Source organism: Rhineura floridana, chromosome 3, assembly GCF_030035675.1.
Source record: "Rhineura floridana isolate rRhiFlo1 chromosome 3, rRhiFlo1.hap2, whole genome shotgun sequence".
NCBI lineage: Eukaryota > Metazoa > Chordata > Lepidosauria > Squamata > Rhineuridae > Rhineura > Rhineura floridana.
In genome coordinates this window covers 24,323,132-24,349,742 of record NC_084482.1, presented here as the reverse complement: position 1 = coordinate 24,349,742, position 26,611 = coordinate 24,323,132, and the positions used below count along the sequence as shown (strand labels likewise).

The 26,611-nt window shown below is 45.5% G+C and overlaps 2 protein-coding genes across 11 annotated transcripts in view; one reads left to right on the top strand and one right to left on the bottom strand.

Moving 5' to 3' along the window:
• TARBP2 (TARBP2 subunit of RISC loading complex) overlaps positions 1-15,449 on the bottom strand; it is a 29,217-nt gene extending 13,768 nt beyond the window's left edge. The window contains exons 1-5 of one of the 5 annotated variants that reach the window (XM_061615064.1): positions 15,312-15,449; positions 11,747-11,843; positions 5,331-5,500; positions 2,736-2,841; positions 250-333 (exon numbers count right to left, since the gene is read on the bottom strand). In XM_061615064.1, coding sequence (XP_061471048.1) covers positions 250-333; positions 2,736-2,841; positions 5,331-5,490 — 350 coding nt within the window. In that variant the 5' untranslated portion in view covers positions 5,491-5,500; positions 11,747-11,843; positions 15,312-15,449. Of the gene's footprint in view, positions 1-249; positions 334-2,735; positions 2,842-5,330; positions 5,501-7,079; positions 7,284-9,583; positions 10,606-11,746; positions 11,844-14,037; positions 14,152-15,311 lie in introns of those variants that run through there. The other 4 variants (XM_061615062.1, XM_061615063.1, XM_061615060.1 and 1 more) reach the window with 4 other exon arrangements.
• Positions 15,450-15,607: 158 nt separating this feature from the next.
• Positions 15,608-26,611, top strand: part of LOC133379550 (pleckstrin homology domain-containing family A member 3-like) — a 24,805-nt gene continuing 13,801 nt past the window's right edge. For 3 of the 6 annotated variants that reach the window (XM_061615066.1, XM_061615065.1, XM_061615070.1), the window contains exons 1-3: positions 15,611-15,937; positions 18,513-18,629; positions 19,603-19,758. In XM_061615066.1, the coding sequence (XP_061471050.1) occupies positions 15,898-15,937; positions 18,513-18,629; positions 19,603-19,758 (313 nt within the window). In that variant the 5' untranslated portion in view covers positions 15,611-15,897. Of the gene's footprint in view, positions 15,938-16,009; positions 16,450-18,512; positions 18,630-19,602; positions 19,759-26,611 lie in introns of those variants that run through there. The other 3 variants (XM_061615068.1, XM_061615067.1, XM_061615069.1) reach the window with 3 other exon arrangements.

Sequence of the window (26,611 nt, the reverse complement as noted above, 5' to 3'; positions counted from 1 at the left end):
AGAACAGCTGCTGATATGCATATATCCTCCACCTACCCACCCTGCTCTCAAGCTGCTGCTTTGTAGTCTATGAAGATGCCACTGGGGAGAAAGCAAGGACAAGCACTGGGGAATATCCTGCCACAGGCACCAGTATAGCATTAATATAGTAGTGATGTGCTATGGGGAAATTTGGGTGCATGTGACACAGCTGGAGGATTTAGGGCAGTATACTCCTTGTGCTTTTGTCTTCTGTGTCTGTCTCATTACCTGGGAGACGCAACCGGCAAGGTGGGTACGGGCGTGGCGACTGGAGAGGTGGTCTGAGCCAAGGGCTCTAGAGAGAAAGGAGAGCTTCACAAGACAAGATGACAATATTAAAACCAGCTCAGCAGCAGAAGCACACACAGTGGAAGAAACTTCTTGACGTGCAAGGCCGCCCAAACTTAACCCCAAGAACTTGCACATGCCCCTTGTTCTCCAGGGGTGCACCCTCCACCCAGCCTTCCTTTCACCCCAGAGGCTTGTGCAGCAGTGCTCAATCCAATGCTCGATGCAGAACAGTCCGAGTCCTATGACTGCGTATATAAACTGTGCACCTGTGATTGTGCTGCACAATTTGTAAGATGGAATGCAGCTTCATGCAAATCTCAGCTTTCACTTTAAAAAAAAAAAGTTTCTGTCCCTCACTGGCCTGGTTCACACGTTATAGTAAGCCAAACTATGGCTTAGAATCAATGAGCAAGTGTGCTGGTAAACATTTAGAAAACGGCAGGTGCTTTGCTCATCCCCCAGGCCTGCTGTTGTCGTACCACCAGGAGTTTGGCTTAGCACTGTGCACAGACCTGGGCTTGTGGGTCATCTTGCTCCAAACAGACCATAAGCTGTAACCAAGGTTTGTTCCTGTCTTTCGGCTCATGCTTTGTTGGGGGAGGGGGACAGACCACAAGCCCAGGTTCGTACACAATTCTAAGCCAAACCATGGCTTAGCTCCTGGGAGCACGGGAGGAGCAAAGCAATTTTCTAAATGTGCACTAGCATGCATGCTTGTTCCCTCAAAGCCATAGTTTGGCTTAGTGTAACATGTTAACTCAGCCAACGACTGTGGAAATATGCTCTGAAATATCTCCATGTTGCTTGGTGAAACATGGGGTGGGGGGAGAGAGAGTATGACTGCAGTAATCAGTCCATGGAAAACAGCTCTAGTAACGTGCTGTGTGCCATTCATCAACCTTCTGCCAGATTAGCAGAAGCAGAATACATGATACAAATCAAGCAACTTTGCATACAACTTGTTCAAGAGGCAGATTTAAGCACTGCTTTGCAGAATTTGAGTTAAATTTTTGTTTTTGTGTTTTACCAAGTACAGCGTAAACACAGCCTTGCCTATTTCCAGAACTTGTCTGCAAACATCAAAAAAGGAATTAATGACCCCCACATCAGCTGAATTATATTACTGTGATATTATGCTGCAGGCTCTCTCAACTAGGAGAGGAAAGGCAAGGACAGACTACCAGAGCTAAACTTTTTTTGGGCCAAGGGCCATGCTAACCCACAGTCAAAGGCCAAAGTCTAAAAGTGGCTGTGGTCTTTTTTTCTTTTCTAAAGATGTATTCTGGGAGGTCGTAAAAACTTTTGGGCATAACAGAATCACAGCAGGGGGCCCACAGGAGTGGTCAGTAAAATAATAATTAAAAAATGAAGAGTTCTATGGCAGGGGCTTGGAGGGCCATAAAAAAAACTCTTTTGGCATTATCACAGAGTAGGATCTATGACAACGGCAAGTAATTAAAAAAAACCAATATTCTGAAGGGTCTTGGGGGGGGACAAAAAACCTCTTGATGGGCTGTATGCGGCCCATGGACTGTGGGTTAGCCATGCCTGCTGTAAACCTGTGCAGACATAAGACCATTGTCTTACATGAGGCTTACTCTCAGGTACGCATGTATAGGACTGTAGTTCCACAGACCCTTTAACCTACCAGTAGTTTGCCAAGTCTCCTCCTTGCCACTGGCATTATCAGTGGCTTATTTATCTGCCCAGTAAGCGGCTAGAGAGGATGCTGTAGGCCAGAGGTGGGAAACCTTTGGCCCTCCAGATGTCACTGAACTACAACTTCCATCACCCCTAACAAGCATGGCCAATGGCCAGGGATGATGGGAGTTCAGCAGCATCCGGAACAGGGGCAGCACCAGACTGCAGTGGGCCTTTGGGCACCAGACAGCAGCAGACCCTTAAAGGTGGCGGTGCCATGGCAGCACTACCACTGCCGGGAGCTTAAATAGGCCTGGCTGCATCAGTGCATGTTGCACAACCACACTTGCCATCACCCAAGATGTTGACGACTCCACTGCCATCTTGCATAATGGCAAGCATGCGAGCACAGCATGCTGATGCGGTGACACAATGATGCAGGAAGTGGTGCAGCCAGCCTGTGCTGGCAGGGGGAGCTTTTGCCTGGGAGAGTGGCTCCCACTCTGCTATCTGCGCCAGCATCGGGTCGTGTGGTGCACAATCCGCAACCCGGTGTTAGTGCAGATCGCGGAGCAGGAGCTACACCTGCCCAGCCCCAGAGGCTCTCGGCCCGTGCCCAACTTAGCTGCCCTCTGGCGCTGGACCTGATCTGCAGGGTCAAAGGTTCCTCACCCACTGTAGACAGAAGATTTCCCCAAATATATATATATATTTAAAAAATAAGTACATGGGGGTGGGGAGTTCCAACCTTCTGTACAGTCCTCAGCCTGTACAGCTCTCACCTGGGTTCTTCCAGTGCTGCTGGCTCCAACATGTTTCCTCCCTTCAGAAGCCGGAGTGCCACCTCTGCTGCTTTGTGTTTGGCTGCTTTTTTGCTAGGGCCTTGTCCTGGGCACAGGAAAAAGGAGAGATACAAGGTTGGAATAATACAAGGTTGGAATAATACAAGATTGGAACGGCAACTTGGAAGGGCATGTGTCCTGCCCTGACAAACTTACAAATGTACAAACACAGACACTTACGCAGCCTTTCTGCCTTGGAGGAACAAAAGGCAGACCCTGATTTCCAGGCAGGCCAGACCCAGGTGCAATCCATGCTAAAGCCCCTTTACTCTTATTTTTCACAGATGCAATAGCCACTCATAATGCACATATATGGCACACCACACTGTACCTCATTTACAGTGGCAGTCCATGACATGTGCCAATTGGAAGTGCAATAAAAAGCAAAAGAGTCACATGTATCACACAACATGGGAAGTGCTCAAAAGGTCATTCTTCCACCTACATTCATGTGCATTTCCACACCTGCACAGGCAGCTTGATCCAAGTTAAGGGAGAGAGCAGTCTCTCCATCAGCAGGCATATGAAGAAGGAAAAGAGGCTGAATCCACAGAAATATATTGTGGGGTGCGGGACAGAAATCTTATGCTCACATCAAGTACCTTGTTATACCAAGGGTCCTTGCTAGGGGGTTACTTTGCCCCCCTTCACCAGCTTCTGGGAATCCAGCCTCTTCTTTTCTCCCTCTCCAAGTTAATGGAAGGAGAAAGAAGAGGCTGCATCCCTAGACACAAAGGACTCTTGGGTAAAAGGGTCTTTGGCAGGAGAGTGAGATCTCCCCCCAACCCCATCTGTTATTGTGGTAGGAACAAAATTCCCCTCTCTGTTAAAAGTGTAGGTTTGGGGGAAAGGGCTTTCAAATTAAGCACAGCTGTGCACATGCCTATTGTGAAGTAGTCTCTTAAAAATAAATGATGACCTATGAAAAATCATGGAATAAAGAGGCAGAAGTGGCAGTATCACTACTAGTTACATGTGCCTTGGGAGTAAGCAAGGAGCAGCAGTACCGGGGGGGAAATCTAATGTGTATTGGCCCCAACATGCTTCCCTTCAGTAAGGTGGGTGCCTCATGTGAATTCAGGCCACAGCCTGAGTACATGCAGCATTTGTCATTTGCTAGGTACGATAACACAATCAGCGCCTGGCAACACAATTGTGGTCTGAGGGGGAGCAGGCAAGCCCAGCTGGAGGCTCCATGCTCAGCTTGCAGCCCAACCCCTGTCCTAATGTGCCTCTTAATTATCTTATTACAGTTCTGCATGCCTTCGTAAGAACCTAAGAAGAGCCTGCTGGATCAGGTCAATGGGCCATCTAGTCCAGCATCCTGTTCCTACAGTGATCAACCAGATGCCCCTACGGGATCTTCCTGTAAAACCCATCTACAGTGTAGCCAGCTAACAGCAGACCAATTAGTTCTCCAAAACAGTCACGAGGTCAACGGTGAGACATAACCCCGTGAGGATATCTGGTGAGCCCTTGGAGAAGGAGCCTGACAAAAATCAACAAGCGACTAAAGGTCCTCAGTTCTGGGAGGAATGTGGTGCCACATGGGTTTCAGCAGAGCATCTAGGAGCCAGGATCTCGCAAGATCTACTCCCAGATCTAGAAGGTGGTGTAATGAGTTAGGACACCTTTCTCCAACCTGGTATCCTCCAGATGTTGCTAGAACATAACTTCCACCCTGCTAGCTGGAGCTGATAGGAACTGGAGTCCAACAACGGCTGAAGGGTCACAGGTTCCCTATCCGTTGCCCAAAAGGTTCTAAATGTTGTTGTAATTTGTATTGGATGGAAAAACTATGGGGTTTTTTTCCCACTCTTTTTTTTTAAAATAACCCAAGCTGAGCCTCCAGGGTAAAAAATCTAAACAAAAAGAAGTGTTGGAAACATCCCTGGGAAAAGCTGGTACCTTCTCTCACCTACTAACCATATAATAGTGGAAAACCAGCCATGCAACTGCCTAGCCCAGGGACAGCCCCTCCGATGCTGATGGACTTCAACTTCCATCACCTCCAGCCAGCATGACCAATGGCCAGGGATGATGGGAGTTGTAGTCCAGCAACTTCAGGCAGGCTAGAGGTTTCCTATGCTGGTTTGCAATGATAGATTAAAGGGAATGGGGTCAGTGTGCTTCAGAGAAGCTTGTACTAAAGTGAGCCACTCAAATTAGCTGCTAATACAAAGTTAACTGGAAACAAGAGGCCTGGTTGGAAAGCACAACTGGACCATCTCCTCTCCCACCACTTAGAACAGCCTTTCCCAACCAGTGTCCCTCTAGATGTTGTTGGACCACAACTCCCATCAGCCTTAGCCAGCATTGCCAATGGTCAGGAAAGATGGGAATTGTGGTCCAACAACATCTGGAGGCACACTGGTTGGGAAAGGCTGACTTAGAAGTCTATAAAGGACTGTGGAAGATATGCAATCTTCTCTCCCCGCTGCACCCCCGAAAGTCTCCCCACCTCACCTCGCCTCCCCACCTCACCTCCTAAATTCTATTGGTTCATCCATGCACCCATTCTCTTCCACAACTAACCAGTGCAGCTGATGTCGCCAACAGAGACGCGAAAGGTGAAGTTGGGCTGATGTGCTTGTCCCTCGGCTTTCAGTAGATCGTATACGGGTGTTTTGCCTATGCGTGTCCCATACTCCTGCAGCAGGCTGATAGGGGTCTTGCCGGGGTTGGACGCCAGCATTTGCTCTATACTGTGGGTAACAAGGAGACAGAGATGGATCTTATTCTTGTGCCAGGGACCCTCTTTCACACAACAGTGTTTCTCTGCCTTCCATGGTCCCATCCTCTACAAAAAAAGATGTGGCTGTGTCTTCCTCCACTATTCTGTATCGTTGGTGGGAGACTCTACAAGTTCCATAGTGACTCCACTACTGTCAAAGCCCCCTTCGATAGTAGATCTACAGTGAGGTCACCCCTCCTTCACAACCTCAAGGGCCAGAGATCCCAGGGAGGATGTCAGGAATAAGAAAATTGTGAAGAAATAAAAATTACATTCAGTTTAGGAAGAGTGGGAAAATTACCTTGCTGGTAAGAGTGACCAGCTTGATGCCTCTGGATGCTCACAAGCAAGAATTAAGCAGGAACAAGGAACCCATTGCTGGACTACAGCTCCCATCATCCCTGACCATTGGCTATGCTGGCTGGGACTGATGAAAGGAAGAGTCCAACAACACCTGGAGGGTCAAAAGTTCCCCACTGCAGCAAAAAGGCAATGTCTATTCTCCTATTAGTATATATCTGGGAACAAACAACTGTGTACATGGAAGTTCCATTGTTCTATAATTCCATTTTCCTAACCAACCAATGAGAGACCTATATGAAATCTGTCCAAGCCTGGATTCTACATTCCAGATTCAAATGAGGTGACCACACAAGCCTGTGGTGACATAAACTTTTCTTAGGTTGCAATCTTATGCCAACTTACAAAAGGGTAAGTAAGTCATTAATACTTACCTCTAATGCGTAAGATTGTGCTGTACAGCTGCATTTCTGTGTACACTTACTTGGGAGTAAGTCCCTCAACGGGACCAACATCTGGGTAAACATGCATAGAACTGGTGTGGTTGTGAGAAAGCAGGAGCAGTAGTTCACAAAGCCACAACACAAGTCATGAATTACCCTTAGGTTCAAGAGCACCACAGCATTTTACTTCCTCATTAACTTCTCATTATCTCAGAGGAGCAGAGTATAGATCCATTTTAAATACGTATATATCCCAACTTCCCCTTCCTCAGCATCCATTCTCACAATCAGAAATGTCTCACATAAGCACAGTCCACCTACAAAAGAAGTCTGTGTGTTTCAGAGCAGGAAAACATGTTCAAGCACCCTCTACACACCATTTGGGAGCAATATGGGTAGCTGAAGTCATATGTAAGGCTAACTAGGGCTACAATCTTATGCCGCTTGCCTGGGAGCAATCCCCATTGAACTCAGTGGGAGTTACTTCCGAGTAGACATGTATAGGATTCAGCTGTAAACCGTGCTGCGATCTTCACTGTACGCCCCTACGTAATGCCATGATGGGCTACCACCACCACCCCCAGCCTAGACCCATCCAAGGTTTAAGTTCCTCCTCCAAGAAGCACCCTGTATTCTGGCATAGTAGCCCTCCAAGGGCTGGCCCACTGGGGCCTCCCCGTTATCATAGCAACGCAGTCCAAGAGATGCTTTTAAAAAATAAAAAAGTGGGGTAACCTAGCAACGCAGCATTAGGGGGCGGGGTTCCTCCCCTTGTGTCTTAGCAACGGCACGGGCGGCGTTATTCACCTGGGGAAGCTGCCGCAGCTCCTCGCGCTCCCGCAAGGCTCCTCCGCCTCCTCCTCGCTCATTCCCTCCTCCTGCCCCGCCGCCGTCGCCGCCACCACAACGCTTGCCGCCCTCCAGCCCGGCTTACAATGGCCGAGAGAGAGGAAGCGACGGCCCCCTGCCGCCTCCGAAGCGCTGCGAAGCGCATCCTGGAAGTTGGAGTCCAAAGAGGGATCCAGGGTGCAAGGCAACGTTCGCAAGAGGACTACATATCCCACAAAGCCTTTCAGTGACATGGCGGCATCGACAGGCTGTTCCATCTCAGTACATGACAGCAACATAATTGTTCCCGCTGCACGCTGGGAGAAGTAGTCTCCATGGACCATAGATTTTTGGGTTTGGTTTTTTAATGTAGTGTAATTGTAGGGAAAAGTTAGCTACTACAGCACAAGCACACACACTCTGTGCAAAGTGGCTCCTGGCTAAATTACTGCTACTACTACTACTAAGAAGAAGCAGCAGCAGCAGCCCCGAGCGGAAGGAGTAACTTTGGTTTGTAGTCAAAAATAAAACCTTGTGAAAAGGGTAAACCCATAGCAATTTCGTTGCACAATCTACTTGGGGCCACCTTTCTCTAGGGTTGCCATATTCCAGTTCCACAAATCCGGACAGGCTACTTTGCATATTATGCAAATTACTTGCACATTATGCAAATTATTTGCATGTTAATATTTGGATTGTCCAGTTGTTTTGTTTTTGTGCCTAGGAATTACCACCAAAAACTGGGGAAAGATGTGAGAATTTTTTTTTTTTAAGCAACATTTTCAGCCTTAAATGCCTAGACTCTAGTTTCCAACACTATGGAATATTTATTGATTGATTAAGAGGATTTATATCCTGCCCTTCTGCTGTTAAAAACAGAGCTCAGCACAGCTTACAAATATAATAAAAACAATAAAAAGACACAATCAATATAAAAACATAATAAAAACACAAAATAGCAACAAACAAAGTAAGTCAGGGCAGCAGTACGGTTAACCATATACGATATATTTCAAAGATGTGGTGGGTGGAGAAAAACAAGAAGCCAAAATGTTAGGAAAAGGAGTCTTTCACACCACATGCTCAGTTCTAAATACTATTGCAGCAAGTTTTACAAGTTCCTCCAGTATTCCACTGATGCAGGCACTCAGACATTCAAAGTATCTGTATGTTTCTTAGGTTTTATAAAAGCACAGCTTTACTTAACTCAAAATTTCTTCTCCCTTTGATCAACCACATCTACACAGGTTCCACCTCCATACTCAAAATGAAACTGGGCCTGGAAGTGTGCAACAACCCCACACATACCTTGCTAATTAGATTACCAATGCCAGGATGTCTGTCTTATCGACTACTCCCCTGCTTCTCATCCCCCACCCCGGGCATCATGAAAGACCCAGTCCTGGGCTCAGAAAGAAAATAAATATCTGGTCCTCTTCAAAGTATTGATAAGCCTCTTGTTTTAATTGAAATAATAATTATAAATTCTTGCTCTTATCACTAATGGGAGTTAATTATCTTGCATATGCTGTTGTTGCTTCTATGGCTGTAATGGAGTGCGGTTAAAGATAAGTGAAATGCAAATAGGAAAACAACAACACAAAAGGCAGTATCACTTTCCTAAATGTAATACCATACTAACCACAACAAAATTCCTAAGAGTAAAGCAGAAAACTCAGCATCTCACAACCAGTCAGGATTCATAACCAAAAACCAAAAATATGATAAATGAAGAAATATTTATATAAGCATGACTATCAAATATATTTATTATTTACACAAACTGTAAAGATATTTATAGTAAAATCCTAGGTTTATTTATTCAGAAGCAAGTCCCAGTGTATTCAGTGGGGCTTACTCAAACAGGGACAGAAATGCAACCTCAAGTGATAAGCAACTTCATTCACGCAACCCAAAATTCCAAATCATGCCACTTTCCGCTGTTTTGCAACTGTTTATACTTGTTTTTATGGTTATTGGATTTTAAATGGTTTTATTTCTTGTTGTGAGCTGCCTTGGTTTCCAACCCTACCTCACAGGGGTGTTGGAAAGACTCCATACACGCACACGCACACACTGCAGATGTATAAATACATACAGCCCATATAATAGTTTATTGTCAAACCAGTTGATCATTGCAGAAAAATCAGTATTAGTTTAAAAAAATCAGTATTACTTTCCTACAGAATAAAAACTGTAATACCTAAGTAAGCCCTGCTTACTTGCTTTAAAATAGGACTGGGGGGGGGGCGAAAGAGTTAGAACACAAACACAATTCTTTTTCACAGTCACTCCAAAGTCCCATTGATTTTCAGCACATTCATAACCATGTCTACTCAAAAGTAAGTCCTACTGAATTCAATGGGATTTACACTGGGCATATGGGATTAGCATTGCTTTTACAACAAGCAGGTATTGGGAAGGTTTTCAAAACACTGCCCAAGATCTGACTCCTGCACACAAGAGGAAATGTATATACTTACCCAATTTATGAGATTTTCAGATAAACGGGGGGAAACCACCATTTTGTTTTCTAGACACTGCCTCAGGTCAATGAAACTGAAACACAATCCTGGCTTCACTGATTGGCTGCAATCCTGAACAGGCGGGGTTAAAGCTACGAAGTGCTATAGTACTGTACTGTTTAAAGAAAGATTTAACAGTCGGGGGAGTGGCTGACGTTTTTATGTATATCTTGAGAACCGGACCACCTAGAAACTTAATTGTTTTTTTAAATTAAAGCTGAGAATCCAGGCCACCTAAGGAGCTAGCCAGGCGCTGGGTGGCATGCAAAGAATCCGGGTAAAACCCGGATAACCGGGCAATATGGCAACCCTACCTTTCTCTCTTACCTCGAATCCCTCCTCATGACCTATCTTTCCTCTTAAGCCTGTTCCTAAACCTAATGAAACTGTACATTCTATTTGAGATAAATTCAAATGAATGCAATGGAATCACTCCCAAGTAAGTGTATATAGGATTGCAGTATGGATCTTGAAACAAAGCTTAAGAATTTGTCTCCACACTATGCACTCATGCATACGCAGACTGTTATTTCTGAATGTGTATTTGTGCATCTTCATCCAGAACAGCATTTTCAATTATTTGCCCTGTTTGTTACCGTTCCCTCCCCTCAATTAGTACTTTCTCACCCACCCTGAGTTCCAGAAACCTGAGGTCTCTTGTGGGCATGTGCACAGGTATTTGTTAAGCTATGGGGAACCTTTACTTTTTAATCAGTTTACTTGAGGATAACCCTGTTCTAGCCGTAGCCCTCTCCCTTTTGAACTTCATTTTGCTAGAGTAGACTCTGCTCCCCTCTGCATCTCCAAATGGCTATTCTGACATCCTCTCAACCTTCATTTTAGATCTTACTGGGGGTTTTTAATTACTGTATTATATTTATATCCCACCTTTTCTCCAAGGAGTTCAAGGTAGCATACAAACATGGTTCTCTCCTTCCCAATTTCATCCTGACAACAACACTGTGAGGTGGATTAGGCTGAGAGACAGTTATTGGCCGAAGGCCACCCAGCAAGCTTTATGACCAGGTCCCAGTCAGACATTCTAACCACTACACCACACTGGCTTTTGATGCCTAGCTTGCCTTTCCTTTCTCTGAGAAAAATACAACTCTACTTTGCCTCTTGATGAATTCTATGTTCTTGTTAATAATTCCTCTGACCCAGCTGCCTGCTGGCTTCTCCTTTGACTTCTGGCTTTGGTTGGACTTCCACAGCACTCCGCTGGACATCTTCTTGATCTTGTCTTTACCGAGAACTGCTGTGTGTCTGACTTCTCTGTTGTGGAATTCCATTTGATCACCACCTTCAAAGTTGCTCACAGTCCACCCGGCCTCCTGCTCCTTCCATGATCTTCTGTTCAGGGATCCAGTGGATTTCTCCAAAGCGCTTTGACCCTTCCTCTCTCGTTAGATTCTGCAGTTCCCACCTTCAGTTCATCCCTAACCTCTTGAAACGTCTGCCCTGCCCTCCCAGCAAACTATTCATCCTTCTAATCCTTGTTGCCTCAGGTCAATAGTTTGGTTCATGTTCTCATGCATCTGGAGGGCAACAAAGGAGTAGACTGATTTCAGTCACAAATTCACAATCCCTTTGTCTATCACCTACTTTACCAAGCAACTTTATTTCTCTGATGCACTCCAGCTCTAGAAATCTTCAGCACCTCTCTACCTTTGTACACCTTCCTGAGGCCCACTCCACCACCTGTCCCCCACTTCTTGCTTTCTGCTCAAGACTGTGCCTCTTTCTCCTATGTTAAAACCATCCACTCTGATCTCTGCCTTGCTTTCCCAACCTTTTCCCGTTTCAGCAATCCCTCCTCTCTCTGACACCTTCTTCAATCCCTGACTGCTCTTATTATTTTTGTCATTTTTTACTAACTACTCCTTGGATTGTGCCATCTTGATCCCCTCCTGACTTCTGCTTGCCATTTCTCTCATCATGATCCCTCCTTTCAACCATATTACCAACTTTTCTCCCTCTCCTCTCACTTCTTCCCTTCTGCATTCAAATATACAATTGTTTCCCCTGTTCTTTAAAAAACAAAATCCCTTGTTCCATCCTCCCACAACACCTACTTTCATTTGACCTTTTATCCTTAAACTTCGGAAGTGTGGTACTTACTTTCTGCTGTCTTAACCTTCTCTCCTCCAGCTCTTTGAGTGTGTGCGCGTGTGTGGTCCATTCTAATCTGGCTTCCACCTTCAGTACACCAGTGAACCTGCCGTCACCAAAAACAAACAGAATTTTGTGACACCTTAACGAGTAACAGAAATATGAATCACTGATCTCCTTGCTGCCAAATGCAAGTCTATACTACCCGGTCTTTATCCTTCTTGATATCTCTGTTGCATTTGACACAGTTATTTACGCTCTTTATGCCCTAGATCACTATGATTCTGTCCTGGGCTGGTTCTCTTCCTGCCTAATTGCTCTTTCAGTGGTCTGGTTTGCACATAACACTGAGCCATGGCTTGTTTAACATAACTAGGTTTTGCTTGAATGTGCAAACCCAGCCCAGCAGACTAGCCATGGTTTATTTTCTGGAAACAAGCCACAATGCAAAGCCGTGGTTTGTTTTTATGAATCATAGTTCGTTTTAACTGTGGTTTGACATGTCAGAACCCAACAGCCTTGCTTAACCATAGTTTGTTTGGCCACCCATCCCAAGCACTTACCAAGCTACAGAGGCAAGAGTAGCTGGAAAACAAACCAAGGTCACATTGTGAGATATGATCACTTATAGTTTGTTGAAGAATCCATGACTAAAATGAACCATGGCTTTAGTGTTATGGGTAAATGCAGTCAATATTTTCATGATGAGAGCACTTCCTCTGCTGCTTTCCCTCTCTTTGGATCACTTGGGACTCTGTTCTTGGCCTTCTGCTATTCTTTGCTATATATTGTCCAGTAGAAGCTGTTGGCTCCTATGTCAATGAAGCAGTGAATCAGCACCTTGGACGGCTCCTTGAAAGTTCAGACTAAAACCTGGAGTGGATTCAGCACCTTGGACCACTCCTTAAAATATTGGACTAAAACTCGGTGTGGATTCACTGCCCCGCTGACATCAGAGCCACCAGTCTCTACGTATTCCATCTCTGGACGATCCTGTCATATCCCATGGCTTTCCTGCCCCCTTATCCACTGATGGCACCCCGTACTAGCTCTCTGTCCCAGAATGTTGTCCCTCTATCCAATCTGGCATCTCCAAGTACTTCTATATTTCCACTGAAATGTTTCCTTGTTCTTCCAAACTGAATATATCTAAGACCAAACTTCTTATCTTTCCTCCCAAGCCTTCCTCTCTTTGTACACTCTCCTTATTCACTGACAAAAACACCACCCACCCTGTTGAACAGACATGAAGCTTTAGTTTCCACTTTGTCCCTTCTCTCTCATTTGCCCCCTACATTCATTCTGTTGCCAAGTCATATTGCTTTTCTCTTTACAACATTCTAAGAACATGTTTCTTCCTTTTGACCCTTTCATCAAAAGTTCTTGCTCTATGCCCTGCTGGTCATCTCTTGCCTTGACTACAGCAATCTGCTTCTGTTGTTTCATTTCTCCAGAACTCTGCTGCCCAAACCATTTATCTTGCTCTTGCTCTGACAAGGTAACTCCCCTCCATAAATCCCTATATTGGATTCCTATCTGCTTCTAGATCCTATACAACAGGTGTGGCTAATCTTGTTTTGGACCAAGAACCAGATTGACTCATGGTCAACCCTGCAGGGGGCCAAATGTAAAAGTAGGTGTGGTCAAAACATTTTAAAGACAACTTTGGGGGAGTTTTGGGAAGCCCACAAAAACATTTTGACATCATAAAATCACAGCAGGGGCCCTGCAGGAGTGGCCAGTAAAAAAAATTTTTAAATTGGAAAATATTTCTTTAAAAAAAACCCAGAAAATTGGGAGAGGACTTTGGAGGGTCACAAACATCTTTTGGAATCACAGCAGGGAACTTTGGCAGCAGTCAAAAAATGTTTAAATTATTTTTTTTTTTTAATGGAAAGATTTTGAAGGGTCTGGGAGGCACAAAAAATCTTTTGGCATCATGGCATCACAGCAGGGGACCCATGGGAGTAGTCAATAATTTAATATACTAGGAGGGCCCTGACCCCCTTCCAGCTCTGCTTGCCAACCACCCACCCCTGCTTGCTCCACTCACCCACCCCCTGCCAACCCTAAACCCCCACTCCCCCCATGCCTCCAGGCATCCACACTCTCCTCGCCAACCCACTTGCCTTGCCTGTTCCTCCTCCACTGCTGTCCCGCACTGCCCTGGACAAACACTGCCACCACACAGCACACCTAGGCTGCACACTGGCCTCCTGTCCACCAGCCTAGGTGGCCACCACCTAGGCTACACACGTAGGCCACATACCAGCCTCTGCTGCATCCACCCATCTACTCACCCAGGCTGCTGCTGCCACCACATCTAGGCCAGTCGCTCATGAAGCTGCCAAGGTGGACAATGGCAGGTGGTGCAAGCCGTGTGCAGGAGGGGGCGGAACTATTCTTACTGCAATACACAGTGCCATCGGTCTGATGCTGCAACCTGCACAGCATGACACTTACATTTTTATTATATGTATATAAAATGCCAAAGGGGGGTGCTTGGAAGGGGCACTAAAAAACCCTCTTAGGGACTATATGTGGGACATGGGTTACCCCGGCTGTACAAACTTTTTTATATATATTCAAAACTCCTCCTAGGTTACAGCTTTGATTGCCGTATTTCTGTAGCCCCAGTATTTTTGGATTTCTTGTCTTTAAATCCAAATGTATTTGCACCTACATTGTGCCCTCATGAAGGATCCTCGTTGTGCTTTTCCTTCAAACTATCACTCTTGAGCAGCAGATCCTAATTTTATATTAGTGACTAGGAGCAAAAAAACCAAAAACCCTCTAGTGGCAGAGAGATAAGAAAGCGGTGGGGAGATACAGAGAGCGAAGGGAGACCCACCCACTATCAGAGTGCAGTCTGAGATATTAATTCTCAGGGAATGTGGCCCACCGCCACAAAAAAGAAAAAGCCCTGGGCTAGAGGAAAGTTCACCCCAATGCATGGGAGCCTGCCTAAACATGTACTATTATATGCACTATTGGCCAGCAATTGCCGTGTATACGTAACTCGTAGTTCAGTACATTTATCAGATGTATAGTTTAGATTAATTTCTGAAGAAATGACAAACCCAATCCAGCCAAAGTTAAATGCTTTTTTTTAGTTCATTGAGTTTTAAAATTCTGTGAACTTAGTGGAGCTTAAAAGCACTTCTCCTTGGCTAGATCTTCCTGTAAGTTTATTCCTATCTCTAGTACTCCAAAGATATCGATTTCACTTCCCCACACCCCCAAATCAGAAATGGGGCAAGGGGCAACATTTCGCAATTGCAATCTCAGCCCATACATCTTTCTTTATTTGGACAATTTCTATACCACTTTTATTTAAACAAAACTCTAAGGAGTTTACAACACAAGTTAAAACATCTTAAACAACAAATCCAAAATTATATGCCACATAATTTTAACAGCCTATAAAACACAACAACAAATGAACAGAACATCCTCTCCAGTATCAACAGAAAAATTGCACATAAAAATCAATTACAGAAATACAAGAAAAAAATCACAATAAACATAGTAAACAACTGAACAAAACTTGACATTACGAAATAAAATTATTAACCTCAGGCGCAAGTCCCACTGAACGCTGTAGGGCTTGCCTCCGAGTAAACATGCATACAACCGCCGGGCTGCATATCTAGCAAAATATGCGTGAGTCTCAAGAGAGCAGCGCGAGTTCTACTATTCTGTCATCCGTAGGACTGGGCCAACCATAACCTCGCGGAGTGTCTCAAACAAATAGAAAGATGGACTACATCACCCAGAACCATGTCGAAGAAGAGTTGGGATTGGATTTGCTTTCTCCCAAGACTGACCAACCAATGCGCATCAGAACTACATTGCCCATAAGACAGTGCGCGGAGGAAGGTGATCATCTGAGTGGCTCCGAGAGTTCTTTTGTCGTCCGTCCTGACTTTATTTCCCGACCAATTACCTGGCTGTTTTCTAGCCTAATCGGTTCCTACTAGCTTTCCTCCTCCTCGCCCCACTTGTCGTCCAGTCTCATATATTTTTCCCCTGTTCCCTCCCCACCTTTTCATTATTGGTACCGGCCCTCACCTTGCCCTGTGATTGGCTGAAGTTCAGCGGCTCAGAGCCGTAATTGGCTCGGCTCGGCGCACCAGCTATTTCTGTGAACTACGCTGGTGATGGAGGGAGCGCTGCTGAAATGGACCAACTATCTTTCGGGTGAGCGGGAGTGCGCCAGTGGATCCGGAGGCGGGGGGCGAGGCGGCGGGCGGCGGGCGACGGAGGGCTTAGCCTCAGCCTCACGAGCCTGCATAGCTTCACTTGCCCCGCATATCCCCCCTTCTTCCCGTTTCTTAGCAACGTAGTTGTTCCCAGAGGCAGCGGATAGAGCCCAGGAATCCACGCTGCCGTATCACCCTACTTCCCCAAGATAGTTTCTCATTGGGTTGCTTACCCTTAAATTATTTCCAGAAAGCGAAAGTCCGCTTTTACTTGAGCCTCTTCCTTCCACGGCAGGGGTATTAGGATTGCCATCTTTCTGTGGGCAGAGCCTCTGCAACTGGAAGAAACTCAACAGGTGCAGTTTTATCAAGCATGCAGATGCAGTGAAGAAGCAAGCGTCACCCATTGACTTGTGTTCTGTTTCTGTCCATTAAAAAAGAAAGGGTGCTAGCTCTCCTGCCTATTGTAGTGAGTAGCCACCCTAGTTCCTTCACTGGTGCTCTTGAAGGGTGAGTCGTCACTCTGTGCCATGTACGAGTCAGTCTTTAGCATTCTTGGGTCATGAGAAGGTTTTCACTTTGTAGTAGTGGGACTACTTAACTATGTCCACACATATAAAAGCAAAGCAGATAATGGGGTGGGATGGTGGATTCTTTCCAGCAGGCTGAGGAAACTACACCTGTTCAATTTCGTCACATCGTGCAGCTGCTCAAGGCACAGGAGACCTGCTCAAGCAAATGTTACATGGTTTGCAAGAGTAGCCTTGCTATTCTTTTGTTGTTGTTTATTGTTATGTTTTATAGTGTGTTTTATTTGTTTTTGTTTTAGCATTGCGTAAGTTGCTTGGGGACCTTCAGGTAGCAAGCACCTAATAAATCTAATAATAATAATAATAATAATAATAATAACAACCTTCCAGGTGTCTTGGCCACTCTCAAGATGGCAGATCCCAGAGTCTGCTGCGATCAAAAAAATAAATAACACTACTACACAAAGCTGGTTTGGAAAAGACAATTTATAGTCAGTGTTATATTCCCATGGTGATTTTGTGTGTGTGGTTAAAGCACATATGACTGTGCCAGTGGTGGGGAACCTGTGGCCCTCCAGATGTTGCTAAACTACAGCTCCCATCATCCTTGACCGTTGGCCATGGAGGTTGGGGCTGATAGGAACTGGAGTCCAGCAACATCTGGAGGGCCATGGGCTCCATTCCCCTTATCTGTGCATGCCTTCCCCCTCAACATGGGCTGCTTTTATACTGCACTTTATTCTGTTGTTCTGACGATTTCTTACCTGGTAATTTATGCATTACATTTGAGCTTTCACATGACATACAAGCTAGTTTTGGAATTCTAGTGGAATATAGTGTAAATTTAGCTCTATTTTTTGTGATAAATAATACCGGAAATAATCCATTTGCAAGCTTGGGAACCTGGAAAATCGCAGGAGTTCTTTGCTAGCTGAAGCTGCTCACCTGAGAGGCATCCCAGTGTGCATTGCGTTCCCACGCATTAGTCACGTGGGGGGAGGAGGGTGTTGGCTGGTGAAGATTGTATTGGTATTCCGGCAGAGGCATGTGTAACAGCAGCATTTCCCACACCCACCCACCATGTCTGTACAACTAAAAAAAAATGTCAAATGTTAAAGGGAGAGGGGTTGCATGGCAATGGGATCTTAGAACTTTTATACAATGGGAAACTACAGTGCGCATGTGTATAACAGGTAGAAATCACTACCATTTTAATCCATTAAACTAACACAACAAACCCCATGTCTGAAAGCAGCCTTTATTTTGTTCCAACAAAACCTGTTTTTTCCCAATATCTGTTTTTGAGGTTTGACTGCATGAGCTTTTTTGTGATGATGTTTGAGCTGTAGTTCAATCTTGAAAGTGTTGGATTGCTCTGTAAACACTGCTTCCTAGCCCCCAGATCTGCTGGCTGGAGAAGGTTGGGAAGGACTGAAGTTGTTTTTCTGCTTGTGGAGAACAGGTTCATCAGCAGAGGGGCATGCCAGCTGCACAGGGCCCTGCCACCCCTGTGGAAAGGTCTGCAGGCTTAGCTGTCTGCCAGCAGTGTTTCCACTGCTGGTAGCTGATGTTAAGACCCAAAACAGCGTGTTGCAAGGGTGGAACAGAGCAGGGCTTGGAACCACTTTGGTCTTCAGAGAGCACCGAGATCTCTCTTCCCCACTCACCCCTATCTGGAGATGATGTCAGAATCCCTATACTCGCACTGCAACCAACTGGCTGAAAAAAAATTCTACATAGGGAAGGGAAGAAAAGTAAGTCCCCTTCTTCACTGGCACAGGCCAGCAGGCCTTTGGAACCAGTGGTAGATCTACCACTGTGACTCTCCTCTTGCACCACCCCCTCCACACACCTATGTGGGAATAAGCACTACAATATGCATGCATGCAAAGGGACTGTGAGCCCAAGCATGTTCCTGTTTACAAATGGGGTAATGTAATTAGACCTTTTCTCTCTTGGGAAAAATCAGTAAGAGAGCTTGGCTTGTCACAGAAAAGGGATCTGCATTTTTCCATCTTGGTTTTTTTTCCTCTCCCACCACAGGTTGGCAGCCACGGTATTTCGTACTAGAGAATGGCATCCTCTCCTATTACGATTCACAGGATGATGTGGGCAAGGGTAGTAAAGGCAGCATCAAGATGGCTGTGTGTGAAATCAAAGGTAGGGCCAGTTGGTGCTATTCTGGTGGGTGCAGAGGGGAAACTGTGTCAACGTAGCCTTGTAAATAAGTGGACAAGACTGCATGGATACACAGGCAACTAGCCTCTTGTAAGCCTAATAGCAAAATCTGCCTTCTGACAAGCGGATGGATTTCCATGCTGGTAGTAGAATAAATAGAGATGGGATAAACCATCCCTCCTCTGCCAAGCTGATGGATTTACATGCTGGTAGTGGAGGAAGAGACTCCGGTAGCACAGGAACCAAGGGGGATTGCAGAGGACAAACTGAGTGATCAGTACTTCCACCAGCCCACTCACTGACCTGCATCAGATTCCTGGTTGCCTGTGGCTACCAGGTGAGTTGTTAAATACAAGGCTGTGCTTTGTGGCAGATGAAATACTAAGTCTCCTTTACTTCTGGGTCCCCAACTCTGCTGTTTTCTCTGAGGCATCCATTGCCTCTTGCTTTGCCTTTGGGCCTACAGCAGTTTCACCCCTGTTTCTGTCACACCCCAAGTCTCCTTGCTGCTGTCCTCTTTCTCCTTTCCCTTTTAAGGCCTGTGGTGTCTCACTGACTCCATGGGCTGCTTTCTCAACAACATCTGCCTGCCCAGCATCTGGAACAAATGTCCCAGCCATTCAGTGAAGTCCAGAGCATGCCCTTTGTTGACATCTAGAGGACTAGCAGCATTGGGCGATGCACATCTCTTGGCTTGGTTGCACTTTAGCAGGCAATTGGTGGGCAGCTGATCTACCATGCAGTAATACAGATCTCATGGAACCAATGCATACAGCCTAGGTGGCGTAAAACCGGCCTGTGGGTTTGCTGGGATGTAAATATGCTTTAGGAGATATTTGCTGATGTGGATGCTGACTTACCTGTAAATCTGCAACAGTGTGATCTTGTGCATGGAGCCACTGACCGTCTCTCAACATCCACTCTGTTCTGTTGTGTTTTTTAATCCCTCCTATAGTACACACTACTGACCCCACTCGTATGGAGCTGGTCATCCCAGGTGAGCAATACTTCTACTTGAAGGCAGGAGGTGCTGCTGAGAGACAGAAATGGCTGGTGGCTTTGGGTAGCTCCAAGGCCTGCCTTGGGGACAGCAGGAGCCAGAAAGAGAGAGGTTGGTTCTTTGTAAATGGCTTTGCACTGATGGGAATGTACCGCCCAGAATTTAAAATAATGGAGGTTGTGGGGCTGAGGTTAAGGAGGAGGTTGGCAGAACTGGAGAAGTATAAGGCAGGGACTCCTGATGAACTGATTAGAATGAGGTGCTTAATTCTCACACCTCTTTTGCAAACATTCCCGAGCCTGCCTCAGAGCTCTCAACTCAATTTAAGCCTGTGGCTCTTGCATGTGCCTCCACTACCTTTTTATTGGAAAGGAGAAAGTAACAAGTTAACTCGATTGTCCCAAGTTGATTTGAACACAGTATCTCTTTGAGCATCTGGTATCTCCCTGGAAAGAATGGGAACCTTTGATAAGACATCCAGGGACGTACTGTTTTCAAAGAAATACGAAACTGCAGAGTTCCACACACAAACACATGGTGAGAGAGTGAGGACATACCCAAGACTTATGCCAAAGATTTCCTTTGAAATGGCAACGAGTGCATGAAAATGTTCTGCGTATATATAAGACATGAAGAGAGAAACCACTTGGCCTGCTGGTTAAATGGATGGCCCATATTTTGGAGAGAAACAGTTCTTCTCACTGTTAAGCAATACTTCTAAAGTTATTTGTGTAGTTGTACTTAATAGGGATATTTATTTTTCTGTTGGGGGAGAGGTGCCCAGCTCAAATCATCCTGAAGGCCATTTCTGTATCAACGAGGGGGATACCTCTGTGTTGATTGTGGAGAAGCACGTTGGTTGCATGTTTACTACAAAAATGAGTAGAAAACCTAAACAGAGTCTCCTTTTTCGCTTCCCACAGTGTGCATGTTCTCTCTGCATCGCTATGGGGTCTGTCTGAACCATTTTCTCTGTTAATCCTTCCTTTTTTTCTGTTCACTCCATTGTGCTCTTGGCCATCTCTCTCTGCACTCTATAGTAATGCTTTCCCCCCCATACACCCCACAGGTCTGCACCTCCGGAATTCCCCTCTCATTGCTTTCCTACCCACCATTCCTTTTGCAGCTCTGTTGTATTGTGTTGGATTATAAGCCAGCTCATAACAGACAGCTGAGTTACAAGCAAAATGTTAGTGGTTTTTGTCCCTCACTCTAAAGATTTATTTGCACCTCAACCTTTCAGCTGTTTCCTCTTTCCCCTGTCTGTCTGCACCCCATGCTACCTTCTTTCCCCCCTCTATACTCTGTAGCACTCTCTATACTCTGCCCCTTTTCCTTCTTTCTGCCTCTTCTCTCATCACTGTGACATAAGGCTCTTGCCCTTCCAGCCATTCACATCAGTGGAAGCATAGATGGGCCATGTGAACCTCTGAATCCAGTTAGAGCAAGAGCAATGTAGATAAAACAATGAACACATTCCACCTGCCCCACCCCCCGCTGCTGCTCCAGTGCCAGTTTTGATGGGCTTCAGCAGGCCTTGGATCACATATGAGAATCTGTGACCCTCTAGATGTTGCTGGACCACGGTTCCCATCATCCCTGCTGTTGGCCATGCTGGCTGGGGCTGATGGGAGTTGGAGTCCCGCAATACTGGGGGGGCTACAGGTTCGCCACCACTGCTTTTGAGCAATTGGAGATTTTCTGGTAGTCAAATGTCTGTCCTCTTTCCCCAACTCTGTCTGCATTGCTGCTGATCAACATTCTTGCAAATAATTCACTGGAAGCTGCGACATCAGCCCCTCTGCCTGCCCCGCTTTCTTTTTGGTTTATACAGCTGTGTGATGAGATATTGAGCACTGCCTTCAGTTTCAAGAGCTGCTGTGCTATATGGAACTGCTACATTTTTGTTTTTAATGGTTTTCTTTGATGAGTTCTGCATTCTGGCAACAACCACAAAAAGTGGAGAACAGCTGTGAAGAAGGTGTGGAAAATGGAAATGGGCTGCCTTCAAGTCGATCCTGACTTATGGCGACCCTATGAATAGGGTTTTCATGGTAAGCAATATTCAGAGGTGGTTTACCATTCCCTTCCTCTGAGGCTGAGAGGCAGTGACTGGCCCAAGGTCACCCAATGAACTTCATGGCTGTGTGGGGATTTGAACCCTGGTCTCCCAGGTCATAGGCCAGCACTCTAACCATTACGCCACACTGTAAGACAACAGAAAAGGTAGATTAGATCGATTGCAACTTGCTCCTTAGCACTGCCACGCAAGGAGTGGTTAGTTGTTGGGTTTTCTTTGCACAAGGAACGATATGTGAGGTTACTTCAGACCTGGTTATCCTCAGTCAACAACTCTTTGTTTACCTGGCCAGCAATCCCAGGGTATTTTTAGCCCCACCCCCTGAATGGCTGTCATGTCAATTCAGGGCACTGTTTGTGACGGCTGCAGCCAGCCTTTGGCGTTTGACACCTGCATATTTGGTAGATCATGCTAAGGTAGAGCAATGAAAGAGCCTGTCTCCTGCTGTCCCTGTCTAGAGCTCCTTGTACTTGGTCCTGTTGCTTGGGGAGCCCTTCATGCACTGACCACCGTCATCCCTATGCCATTTTCCCCCTTGGGGTGGAGTCCTCGGCTTTCCCTCTCTTTTCTGGTCTGGGCCTAGCTTCCTCAGCCTTGTTAAATAGTTGCTGTTCACTCTCATATCCGATTTGCCTAATTTCTTATTCTTCCTTTAGCTCCTTTCTACTTCTAAGGAACAAAAGGCATATCAAGATGGGGCTGAGAGGGGAGGGTAGCTCTTGCTGTGAAAGTGCTGGCTGGGTTAAAAGCTCACCTGTCAGCAATCTGGAAAGTGGATGGCACCCAACGATGCCTGACAGTAGTGGATAACCGTTTTGCTTCATAACCTTTTTTCAAAAAGAATATTAGCAGAAATGGAAGTTGCTCTCCAGCTTTGCTTTGCTGCGCAAGAGCCAGGCGGCTGTAGATTTAGGGGTGTCTCCTATCTTGCCTGCCCTAAGTAAAGCATTAATAGCCTCTCTCAACAAAGAAGCCAGCCTCTCTTGACATGCTTTCACCAAAAAAAGTACAGGCAGAGGTGGTTTGTTCTCCAAATACCCCTTTTGAGAGGCTGGAACCTTGGTAGAGAGATAGCCTCTGGGTTGTGCTCTCATTTCATACAAGGCCAGGGGAGGCTGCTAGCACACACCATGACCTCTTTACAGTCTGTTGTGATAGCACAGAAGTGCACTCGCTCTGTGCAGATACACGATCGTGCACACAAAAAGTGAGTGTATTCCACTGTCTTCCACCGTGCCACAGAGGTGGTAGTACAGACTGCTGGGTGGGCTCTTCAAGTGCGAGTTCAGGAGATGTTGAGGCCTGTTCTTATTTCTGGAGGGGCACCACCTAGTTCAGATTCGGCCCATTGAGGTTGTGCCGCCTGTAACCTGGCTGAGAGCCCTGTGCAAGGAGGGCAAGGCTCATGCGTCCTCCTTAGCATAGGGGCCAATACCCCAAAGTCCTGCCAGCTGAGGTTGAAAGGAAGAGAGCAGCACAGATGGCATCCCTCCTATGGTGCCACCAAAATAATTAAAATCAGCACTAGGGGACGAGACCAGATGAAATTAATCCAAATGGGACAGGAGAAAACCAAGGCTTTGATATTGCAAATCCTGACATTTTATAAAGCTGAAGCACTTTGACATTGTATAGGGTATGTTTTATTTGAATCATCACCACAGTAATAGTAGTGTTGTAATTATTATACAGCCATGAGAGTGGCTGTATACTATAGCCAGCGTGGATTTTTCACATTCCGCAATGTTAAATTGAAAGTACCCCATGCCATTCTGATGCTTCCTATAAGCTCATTTCAAAACAAAACCTTACAAAACATACAGTCCTGAACTCAGAAACGCTTGCTTAACAACCCTGTATATTTTCATGGTGATACACAAAACAGTCAGAGAGAATTGAGCGTTCAAAGTGTAAAAAGAGAGAGAGAAAAACCAGACCCCTTTTGGACTTTTTTCTCTGAGAGTTCTCATAATCTGTTGAAATTCATTAAAAATCAGCCATGTTCACAGAGTATCTGTAACCCTGTTACTGACCTTGCCCCATACTCTGACCTTCATTGACTGCAGTTTAAAAGTTAAAAAAATGCCTGGTTGGTTTTTAATTAATTTAATAAATTTTGCATTGAACTGAATGATAATGTTGGGCATGCTCAGTAAGAACCAACTGTTGGTGTTCTGAAAGGCAGACTCACAGCTGTTGGGCTTGGCTAATCAGGGGGCTACACCCGTACCAGACTTTGATTTCACTTGAGACAGTCATGGCTTCCCTCAGAGAACCCTGAGAAATGTAGTTTGTAAAGGGTGCTGAGAGGAGACTCTTGTTCCCTGAGAGAGCTCCAGTGGCCAGACTGGTTTAACAGTCAGCTGCTGTGATTGAAACTCTGTGAGGGGAACACGGCATCTCCTAGCAACTCTCAGCACCCTTCACTAATTACACTTCCCAGGATTCTTTGAGAGAAGCCATGACTGTCCAAAATGAAATAAAGGCCTGGTGTGGATGTTGCCAGAGACAGTGTTAGTGTAAATTTGTGTGGGAGGCTACATGTTCCTGCTGTAGAATAAAAAGGTGGGGGAAACGCTGTAAAGCAATGATACTGTTCACAATGTTTTCCTTTTGGAAAGGAAAGGGGCTTCCCCTCTGCCCAGTGCCCACCCACCCAATCTCCTCCCCTCCCCCTTCTCCTACACTCTCTGCCCCTCCCCCAGGTCAGTGTTGAACTATGACCTGGGAGACCAGGGTTCACATCCCCACACAGCCATGAAGCTCACTGGGTGACCTTGGGCCTGTCACTGCCTCTCAGCCTCAGAGAAAGGCAACGGTAAAACCATCTCTGAATACCGTTTACCATGAAAACGCTATTCATAGGGTCGCCATAAGTAGGGATTGACTTGAAGGCAGTCCATTTTCAAACATTATTGCACAGAAATAAATCCCATTGAACTCAAAAAAGCATGCAACTGACCAAACCCACCCTTCCTTCTTCTCCCTCCTATCCCCTCCCTCTTGCCCCTTCCCTCCCCTCCAATGCCCTCCTTCCCCCTCCCCTCCTCCTCGCCATGGTCAGTTTTACCTATCTTAACCATGATTGCACGGGAGTATATACCATTGAACTCAATAAGCATGCAAATGATCAAACCTGCCCTCCCCTGGCCCCTCCCCTTCCAGTCTCCTCCTTCCCCCTCCCCCTCCTTCCACTCCCCTCTCCCCTCCCTTTCTCCTTCCCCCTCCTCTCCCCTCCCCCTGCTCTTCCCCCATGGTCAGTTTTACCTATCCTAACCATGATTACATAGGAGTAAATCCCACTGAACTCAATAAGCATGCAAATGATCAGACCTGGCTTTCCCCTCTCCTCTCCCTTCCTCCTGCCCTCCCCTCTTCCTTCTTCCTCCTTCCCTGCCCACTCTAGCCATCCCTCCCTTCCCCCTGGTCAGTTTTACCTATCCTAAACATGATTGCATAGGAGTAAATCCCACTGAACTCAAACATGTAAATGATCCTTGTTCTCCCCTCCCCCCTCCTTCCTACTCCCACCCCCCTACTCCCCTCTGCCCTTCTTCCCCTTCCTCTTCCTCCTCCCCTCCCCATCCCCTCTGGTCAGTTTCACCTATCCTAAGCATGATTGCAGGGGAGTAAATCCCACTGAACTCAATAAACATGCATCCATTCTCAGCAAGCTTGCACAGGATCCCATTTCTTACATCCCGGATTAAAAACCAGAGAAATTCACTAATAGGCAAAAAACCTTGCAGTTTAAGAACATACCTATAACCAACAGATCTTTCTATCAAACTTTAAAAAGCAGGGAAATTGGGCAGCTATAGTGAATGCACCAGGGGAGCAGGAGACCTGACCTCCTCTCTGAGATACTGTACTGCCCTACAAATTTGTCAAAATGCAAACACAATTTAGGTTGGTCTTTCTCAGTCCAATCCACTTCCTGTGTAGCTTGGAATAATTTGGTAACATGTGCCTCTGAGCATATAGTGAGTGGTGGCAACACCTGTAATCAGCCCAAATAATAGAAACAAGACATGTGCTGTGCTGATCTTGTTTTAGCAGGGAGGAGGCAACATTATTAAGACAGCTGACATAGTTCAGATAGTCACTTTAAATATGTCTGATTTACTTTGCAATTTTAGTGACATTTCCTATAGGAAATCATTTTCTTTTGCTTCTATTTCTGTGAATATGTGAAGTACAGCAACACTTTGCAAAATTTACACTAAAAACACTCCAAAAATAATTGTGGAATAATGGCACTGACTGTTCTGCAGAATAGTCTCCAGTGGACATCAGGAGTGTCTCAGTTTGCACAAGATGAAACAGCGGGAGGTGAAATATATTTTAGAAGAATTCTAGGTGTGCTCTATGTTTTTAATTGACCATGCCCACCTTGCCTTGAATGAAGTGGTTTAATCATAGCAGGCTGAAAACATGCATCTTGGGCAGGCTAAGTTTGTTTTTTCCAGCAGCTAGAGTCATTGCTTAAGTAGCAACATATTGTAATCCGTCTGATTTTACATCAAACTGCAGTTTCAGATTCAACTGTTAATCCACCCAAAATAGAAATAGAACGTAACCTCCAATTTGAAACACAAAAGGCTGTCTTCACTCTTATATCACACTGACCAATAAAAAGGGTTTGAAATTAATACAAATACATTTGACACAGGGTTCTAGGATGAATAATGAGAGAAATAAAATTTTCTAGATTAGATTCTCTGTAGAAACAATAGTAACACAGGAATGAAGCAAAGTAAGAAGAACACCAACAAACATACAAAAATATAATTCTCCATCTTTGGAGATGGCAGGTATTGCCACCACTCACCATATGCTCAGAGGCACATCTTACCAAATTCTTTCAAGCTACACAGAAAGTGG